Raw genomic sequence first — 8,087 nt, 5'->3', positions numbered from 1 at the left:
TGCGTTTTTTTTTTTCGTTTGTCGTCTTTTCTTTCGTCGTTTTTTTTTGTTGCTTGTCTTTTTCTGTTCGGCTTCTTTTTGTGTTTGTCTTCTTTTTTCGTCCGTCCTTTTTATTCTTTTTTTTTCTTTTTTTTTTTTTTTTTGTTTTTTTGTCTTTTTGCTTTCTTTGTCTTTTTGCATTGGTCCTCTTTTTGTGTTGGTCTTCTTTTTGCGTTGGTTTTCTTTTTGTTTTGTTCGTTTTTTTGTGTTGGTCGTCTTTTTGTGTTCGTCGTCTTTTTGTGTTCGTCATCTTTTTGCGTTCGTCTTTTTTGCGTTCGTCGTCTTTTTGCATTTGTCGTCTTTTTGCGTTCATCATCTTTTTGCGTTTGTCTTTTTTTTGTTTTCGTCTTTTTTTTGTTTTCGTCGTCTTTTTGTTTGTTTTGTTTTTTTGCGTTGGTTTTTTTTTTGTGTTCTTCGTCTTTTTTTGTGCGTTTGTTTTTTTCCCGTCGTCTTTTTTGTTCGTCGTCTTTTTTTTTGTTTCCGTCTTTTTTTGTTTGTCCGTCGTCTTTTTGCGCTCGTTGTCTTTTTGCGTTCGTCGTCTTTTTTTTTTCGTCGTTTTTTTTTTTTCGTCGTTTTTGCGTTCGTCGTTTTTTGTCGTTTCGTTTTTTTGCGTTCGTCGTCGTCTTTTTTTTTTTTCGTTTTTCGTTTTTTTGTGTTCTTTTTTTTTTTGCGTTTTTCTTTTTTTGTTGGTCTTCCTTTTTTGTTCTTCTTCTTTTTTCGTTTGTCTTTTTGTGTGCGTCGTCTTTTTGCGTTCGTCTTTTTGCGTTCGTCGTCTTTTTGCGTTTTTCGTCTTTTTTTTCGTCGTTTTTTTTTTTGCGTTTTTTTTTTGCGTTTTTTCGTTTTTTTGTCGTTCGTTTGCGTTTTTTTTTTTTTTCGTCGTTTTTTTCGTCGTTCGTCGTCTTTTTTTTTTGCGTTTTTCGTTTTTTTTTCGTCGTCTTTTTGCGTTCGTTCGTTTTTTTTGCGTCTTCGTTTTTTTGTTTTTTCGTTTTTTGCGTTTTTCGTCGTTTTTTTTTTTCGTCGTCTTTTTTTTTTTTTCGTCTTTTTTGGTTTTGTCTGCTTTTTGTGTTCGTCGTCTTTTTGTGTTGGTCGTTTTTTTGTGTTCGTCGTCTTTTTGCGTTCGTCGTCTTTTTGCATTCGTCGTCTTTTTGCGTCCGACGGCTTTTTTCGTTCGTCGTTCTTTTTGCGTTCCTCGTCGTTTTGTCGTTTTTCTTTTTGCGTTTGTTTTTTTGCTTTGGTCGTTTTTTTTCATCCGTCGTCTTTTTGGCTTTCGTCTTCTTTTTGCGTTCGTCGTCTTTTTGCGTTCGTCGTCGTTTTGCGTTCGTCGTCGTTTTGCGTTCATCGTCTTGTTGCGTTCATCGTCTTTTTGCGTTCGCCGTCTTTTTGCGTTCGTCGTCTTTTTTTGTTTTTCATCTTTTTTTTTTTGTCGTCTTTTTTCTTTTTTTTTCTTTTTTTTTTTCGTTTTTTTTTTTGTTTTCTTTTTTTGCGTTTTTCGTCTTTTTTTTTTTCGTCGTCTTTTTTTTTCGTTCGTCGTTTTTTTTTTCGTCGTTTTTGCGTTTGTCGTTTTTTTTTTCGTTTCGTCGTCTTTTTTTTTCGTTTGTCTTTTTTTTGCGTTTTTCGTCTTTTTTTTTTTCGTCGTCTTTTTTTGCGTTCGTCGTTTTTTTTTTTCGTCGTCGTTTTTTTTCGTCGTCGTTTTTGCGTTTTTCGTCTTTTTTTTTTCGTCTTTTTGCGTTTTCGTTCTTTTTTTGCGTCGTCGTCTTTTTGCGTCGTCGTCGTTTGTTTGCGTTCTTTTTTTTTTCGTCGTCGTCTTTTTGCGTTCGTCGTTTTTTGCGTCGGTCGCCTTTTGGCGTTTGTCGTCTTTTTGCGGTCGCCGTCTTTTTGCGTTCGTCGTCTTTTTGCATTTGTCTTTTTGCGTTCGTCGTTTTGCGTTCATCGTCTTTTTTTCGTTGGTCGTCTTTTTGCGTTCGCTGTCTTTTTGCGTTTGTCGTCTTTTTGTTCGTTTGTTTTTCGTCTTTTTGCGTTTGTCTTCTTTTTGCGTTTTTCGTCTTTTTGCGTTCGTCGTCTTTTTTGCGTTTCGTCTTTTTGCGTTGTCTTTTTTGTGTTTTCGTCTTTTTTTGCGTTCGTCGTCGTTTTTTTTTCGTCGTCTTTTTGCGTTCGTCGTCTTTTTGCACTTGTCGTCTTTTTGCGTTCGTCGTCTTTTTGCGTTTTCTTTTGCGTTCGTCGTCTTTTTGCGTTCGTCGTCTTTTTGCGTTTGTCGTCTTTTTGCGTTCGTCGTCTTTTTGCGTTCACCGTCGTTTTTTTTCGTTCGTCGTCTTTTTGTCTTTTTCGTCTTTTTGCGTTCGTTTTTTTACGTCCTTCGTATTTTTGCGTTCGTCGTCTTTTTGCGTTCGCCGTCTTTTTGCGTTTTTGTCGTCTTTTTTCGTTTGTCGTCTTTTTACGTCGTCGTCTTTTTGTGTTCGTCGTCTTTTTGTGTTTGTCTTCTTGCGTTCGTCGTCTTCTTGCGTTCGGTTTCTTTTTGCGTTTTTCGTCTTTTTGCGTTTTTCGTCTTTTTTTTTGCGTTCTTCTTCTTTTTGCGTTCGTCGTCTTTTTGCGTTTGTTTTCTTTTTTCGTTCGTCGTCTTTTTTGTGTTCGACTTGTTTTTGTCTTTCGCTTTCTTTGTGCGTAGTGTTTTCTTCGTTTGTCGTCTTTTTTTTCTTCGTCTTTTTGCGTTCGTCGTCTTTTTGCGTTCGTCGTCTTTTTGCGTTTGTCGTCTTTTTGCATTCTGCGTCTTTTTTTGTTCGCCGTCTTTTTTCGTTCGTCGTGTTTTTGCGTTCGTCGTCTTTTTGCATTTTTCTTTTTTTTTTCTTTTGTGTTTCGTCTTTTTTTTTTTTTCGTCGTTTTTTTTGTTTTTTTGTCTTTTTGCGTTCGTCGTCTTTTTGCGTTCGTCGTCTTTTTGCGTTCGTCGTCTTTTTTTTCGTTTCGTCTTTTTTCGTTTCGTCGTTTTTTTTTTCGTCGTTTTTTTTTTCGTCGTCTTTTTGCGTTTTCGTCTTTTTTTTGCGTCGTCGCGTTTTCGTCGTTTTTTTTTTTCGTCTCGTTTGCGTTCGTCGTCTTTTTGCGTTTGTCGTCTTTTTGCGTTTGTCGTCTTTTTGCGGTCGTCGTCTTTTTGCGTTCATCGTCATTTTGCTTTTGTCCTTTTGCGTTCGTTGTCTTTTTTCTTTCGTCGTCTTTTTTCGTTCTTTCGTTTTTTTTTTTTCGTTTGTTTTTTTGCGTTTTTCGTCTTTTTGCGTTTTCTTTTTTTGGCTTTTTCTTTTTTTTTTCGTCGTCTTTTTGCGTTCGTCGTCTTTTTTCCTTCGTCGTCTTTTTGCGTTCGTCTTCTTTTTGCGTTCGTCGTCTTTTTTTTTCGTCGTCTTTTTGCGTTTCGTCGTCTTTTTTTGCGTTCGTCGTCGTTTTTTTTGCGTCGTCGTCTTTTTTTTGCGTTCGTCGTCTTTTTGCGTTTTTCGTCTTTTTGCGTTCGTCGTCTTTTTGCGTTCGTCGTCTTTTTGCGTTCATCGTCTTTTTGCGTTCTTCTTTTTTTTTCGTTTTCGCTTTTTTTGCGTTTGTCGTCTTTTTACGTTGTCTTTTTTTTTCGTTTTTGTCTTTTTTTTTTTTTTTTTTTTTTTGCTTTTTTTGTTTTTTTTCGTTTTTTTTTTTTTGTTTTTTTTTTTTTTCGTCGTCTTTTTGCGTTCGTCGTTTTTTTTTGTTTTTCGTCTTTTTGTTTTTTTGTTTTTTGTCTTCGTCTTTTTCGTTCGTCGTCTTTTTGCGTTCGTCGTCTTGCGTTGTCGTTTTTTGCGTTCGTCTTTTTTGCGTTCGTCGTCTTTTTGCGTTCGTCGTCTTTTTGCGTTCGTCGTCTTTTTGCGTTCGTCGTCTTTTTGCGTTCGTCGTCTTTTTGCGTTCGTCGTCTTTTTGCGTTCATCGTCTTTTTGCGTTCGTCGTCGTTTTGCGTTCAGCATCTTTTTTAGTTTGTCTTTTTTCTTGTGTTGTCCTTTTGCTTACGTCGTCTTTTTTGTTTTCGTCGTCTTTTTGCTTTTCGTGGTCTTCTTATCGTTCGTCGTCTTTTTTTTTTCCGTCTTCTGTTTTAGTGTCTTTTTGTGTTCGTCGTCTTTTTTCATTCGTCGTCTTTTTGCTTTCGTCTTCCTTTATGCGTTCTTCGTCTTTTTTCGTTCCGTCTTTTTGCGTTCGTCGTCTTTTTTCTTTCGTCGTCTTTTTGCGTTCGTTTTCGTCTTTTTTGTTTTTCGTTTTTTGTTCGTTTTTTTTCGTTTTGTCGTCTTTTTTTTTGCGTTCGTCGTTCGTTTTTTTCGTCGTCGTCGTTTTGCGTTCGTCGTTTTTTGCGTTTCGTCGTTTTTTCGTTTTGCGTCGTCGTCGTTTTTTTTTTGTTCGTTCTTTTTGCGTTCGTCGTCTTTTTGCGCCCGTCGTCCTTTTGCGGTTGCGTTTTTTGGCGTCGTCTTTTTGCGTTCGTCGTCTTTTTGCGTTCGTCGTCTTTTTTCATTCGTCGCCTTTTTACATTTTTTGTTTCTTTTTTTTTTTTGTCGTTCTTCGTCTTTTTTCGTTCGTCGTCGTTTTTTGTTCGTCGTCGTCTTTTTTTTTTTCGTCGTCTTTTTTTTTGTTCGTCGTCTTTTTGCGTTCGTCGTCTTTTTGCGTTCGTCTCCTTTTTTCGTGTTTGTCTTTTTTCGTTCTTCGTCTTTTTGCGTTTGTCTTTTTTTTTCGTCTTTTTTCGTTTTTCTTCTTTTTTTGTTTTCGTTGTCTTTTTTTTTTCGTCGTCTTTTTGCGTTTTTCGTCTTTTTGCGTTCTTTTTTTTTTTTTTTTTTTTCGTTTTTTTGTGTTCATCGTCTTTTTGTGTTGGTCGTTTTTTTGTGTTGGTCTTTTTTTTTTGTTGGTTTTTTTTTTTTGTTCGTCGTTTTTTTTCGTTTTTTTTTTTTTCTTTTTGCGTTTTGTCGTCTTTTTGCGTTTTCGTCGTTTTTTTTCGTCGTCTCTTTTTGCGTTCGTTCGTCGTTTTTGCGTTCGTCGTTCGTTTTTTTTTTTTCGTCGTTTTTTTGCGTTTTTCGTTTTTTTTTTTTCGTCGTTTTTTTGCGTCGTTCGTCGTTTTTTTTCGTTTTTTTTGCGTTTCGTCTCTTTTTTTTCGTTCGTTTCTTTTTTTTTTGCGTCGTCGTTCGTTTTTTTGTTCGTCGTCTTTTTGCGTTCGTCGTCTTTTTTTTTTCGTCGTCTTTTTTTTCGTTTTTTTTTTGTCTTTAGCTTTTTTTTTCTTTTTTTTTTTTTTTTTTTTTCGTTTTTTTTCGTTTGTTTGTCTTTTTTTTTTCGTTTGTCTTTTTTCGTTTTCTTCTTTTTTTTTCGTTCGTCGTCTTTTTTTTGCGTTCGTCGTCTTTTTGTTTTTCGTTCTTTTTGTGTTGTTCGTCTTTTTGCGTTTCGTCGTCTTTTTGCGTTCGTCGTCTTTTTGTGTTCGTCGTCTTTTTGCGTTCGTCTTTTTTTTTTCGTCGTCGTCGTCTTTTTGCGTTCGTCGTCTTTTTGCGTTCGTCGTCTTTTTGCGTTCGTCGTCTTTTTTGCGTTCGTCGTCTTTTTGCGTTCGTCGTCTTTTTCGTTCGTCGTTTTGTTTGCGTTTCGTCTTTTTGCGGTCGCCTTTTTTTTTCGTTCGTCGTCCTTTTTGCGTTCGTCGTCTTTTTTTGTTCGTCGTCTTTTTGTGTTCGTCGTTTTTATGCGTTCGTCGTCTTTATGTGTTCGTCGTTTTTTTGCGTTCGTCGTCTTTTTGCGTTTTTCGTCTTTTTTTTTCGTCGTCTTTTTGCGTTCGTCGTCTTTTTTTTTTTCGTCGTCTTTTTGCGTTTTGTCGTCGTTTTTTTTTCGTCTTTTTTGCGTTCGTCGTCTTTTTGCGTTTTGCGTCGTCGTTTTTTTCGTTTTTGCGTCGTTTTTTGCGTTTCGTTTTTTTTGCGTTCGTCGTCGTTTTTTTGTTCGTCGTCTTTTTTTTTTCGTCGTCTTTTTTGCGTTTTCGTCTTTTGCGTTCGTCGTTTTTCGTCGTTTCGTTTTTGTTTTTCGTTTTTCGTTTTTTGCGTTTTTCGTCTTTTTTGCGTTTTCGTCTTTTTGCGTTCGTTTTTCGTTTTTTGCGTTTCGTCGTCTTTTTGCGTTTCGTCGTCTTTTTTTCGTTTTCGTCGTTGCGTTTTTTTTTTTGCGTTCGTCGTTTTTTGCGTTTTCGTCTCTTTTTTTCGTTCGTCGTTTTTTTGCGTTCGTCGTCTTTTTGAGCTTGGTGTTTTTCTTTGCGTTCATCGTCTTTTTTTTTTTGTCGTCTTTTTGCGTTTGTCGTCTTTTTTCGTTCCCCGTCTTTTTTCGTTCGTCGTCTTTTTCCGTTCGTCGTCTTTTTTCTTTCGTTTTCTTTTTGCTTTTGTCGTTTTTTTTTTTTTTTTGTTTTTTTGTGTTCGTCTTCTTTTTGTGTTTGTCGTCTTATTGCGTTTGTCGTCTTTTTGCGTTCTTCGTCTTTTTGCGTTCGTCGTTTTTTTGCGTTTTTCGTCTTTTTTGCGTTCGTCGTCTTTTTGCGTTCGTCGTCTTTTTGCGTTCGTCGTCTTTTTGCGTTCGTCGTCTTTTTTTTGTCGTCGTCTTTTTGCGTTCGTTCGTCTTTTTGCGTTTCTTTTTCTTTTTTCGTTCGTCTTCGTTTTTCTTGTTTCGTCTTTTTTGTTCTCGTCGTCTTTTTTCTTTTTGTCGTTTTTTTGTTTTTGTTCGTTTTTTTTTTGTCGTTGTTTTTTTGTTTTCGTCGTTTTTTTTTGTTTTCGTCTTTTTTTTTCGTTTCTTTTTTGTGTTCGTTTGTCTTTTTGCGTTCGTCGTCTTTTTGCGTTCGTCGTCTTTTTGCGTTCGTCGTCTTTTTGCGTTCGTCGTCTTTTTGCGTTCGTCGTCTTTTTGTGTTTGTCGTCTTTTTTTCGTTTTCGTCTTATTTTGTTCGTCTTCTTTTTTGCGTTTGTCGTCTTTTTGCGTTCGTCGTCTTTTTGCTCTTTTTGTTCGTTTTTGTTTTTTTTTTTTCGTTCGTTTTTTTTTTTTCGTTGCGTCTTTTTGCGTTCGTCGTCTTTTTGCGTTCGTCGTCGTTTTTTTTTTTTTTCGTCTTTTTTGCGTTCGTCGTCGTTTTTTTTTCGTCGTCTTTTTTCGCGTTTTGTCGTCTTTTTTGCGTTCGTCGTCTTTTTGCGTTCGTCGTCTTTTTGCGTTCGTCGTCTTTTTGCGTTCGCCGTCTTTTTGCGTTCGTCGTCTTTTTGCGTTCGTCGTCTTTTTGCGTTTTTCGTCTTTTTTTGTTTGTCGTCTTTTTGCGTTCGTCGTCTTTTTGCGCTCGTCGTCTTTTTGCGTTTGTCGTCTTTTTGTCGTTCGTCGTCTTTATGCGTTCGTCGTCTTTTTTGCGTTCGTCTTCTTCTTTTTCGTCGTCTTTTTTTTGTTCGTCGTTTTTTTTTTTTTTTCGTCGTCTTTTTGCGTTCGTCGTCTTTTTTTGTTCGGCGTCTTTTTTCGTTCGTCTTTTTTTTGCGTTTTTCGTCTTTTTGCGTTCGTCGTTTTTTGCGTTCGTCGTCTTTTTTTGCGTTCGTCGTCGTTTTTTTTTTTCGTCGTCTTTTTTTTCGTTCGTTCTCTTTTTTGCGTTTTGTCTTTTTGCGTCCGTCGTCTTTTTCGTCGTCTTTTTGCGTTTTTCATCTTTTTGCGTTCGCCGTCTTTTTGCGTTCGCCGTCTTTTTGCGTTCGCCGTCTTTTTGCGTCCGGCGTCCTATTGCGTCCGTCGACCTTTTGCGTTTTTCGTCTTTTTTGTTCGTCGTCGTTTTTTTTTTCGTCTTTTTTTTTCGTTTTCGTTGTCGTTTTCGTCGTTTTTTTCGTTCGTCTTCGTTTTTTTTTTTTTTTCGTTTCTTTTTTTTTTCGTCGTCGTTTTTTTCTTTTGTCGTCGTTTTTCGTTTTTCGTCGTCGTTTTGCGCGTTTCGTTTTTTTTTTGCGTTGTTTTCGTCGTCGTCTTTATTTTGCGTTCGTCGTCTTTTTACGTTCGTCGTCTTTTTGCGTTCGTCGTCTTTTTGCGTTCGTCGTCTTTTTTCGTGTCCG

At 36.8% G+C, this 8,087-nt stretch overlaps 1 protein-coding gene across 1 annotated transcript; it reads right to left on the bottom strand.

The window, feature by feature from the left end:
* Positions 1-319: 319 nt before the first annotated feature.
* LOC129698549 (uncharacterized) lies at positions 320-4,850 on the bottom strand (the record flags this gene model as incomplete). The annotated part of the gene is made up of 2 exons (XM_055637629.1): positions 320-400; positions 4,797-4,850. Coding segments are annotated over 2 exons (135 nt in total), but the record flags the coding sequence as incomplete, so codon positions are not given.
* Positions 4,851-8,087: the final 3,237 nt, after the last annotated feature.

This window comes from Leucoraja erinacea, chromosome 7, assembly GCF_028641065.1.
Source record: "Leucoraja erinacea ecotype New England chromosome 7, Leri_hhj_1, whole genome shotgun sequence".
In the NCBI taxonomy this organism is placed as follows: domain Eukaryota; kingdom Metazoa; phylum Chordata; class Chondrichthyes; order Rajiformes; family Rajidae; genus Leucoraja; species Leucoraja erinaceus.
The sequence above is the reverse complement of the archived record's forward strand: the minus strand, read 5'-3'. Positions and strand labels throughout refer to the sequence as shown.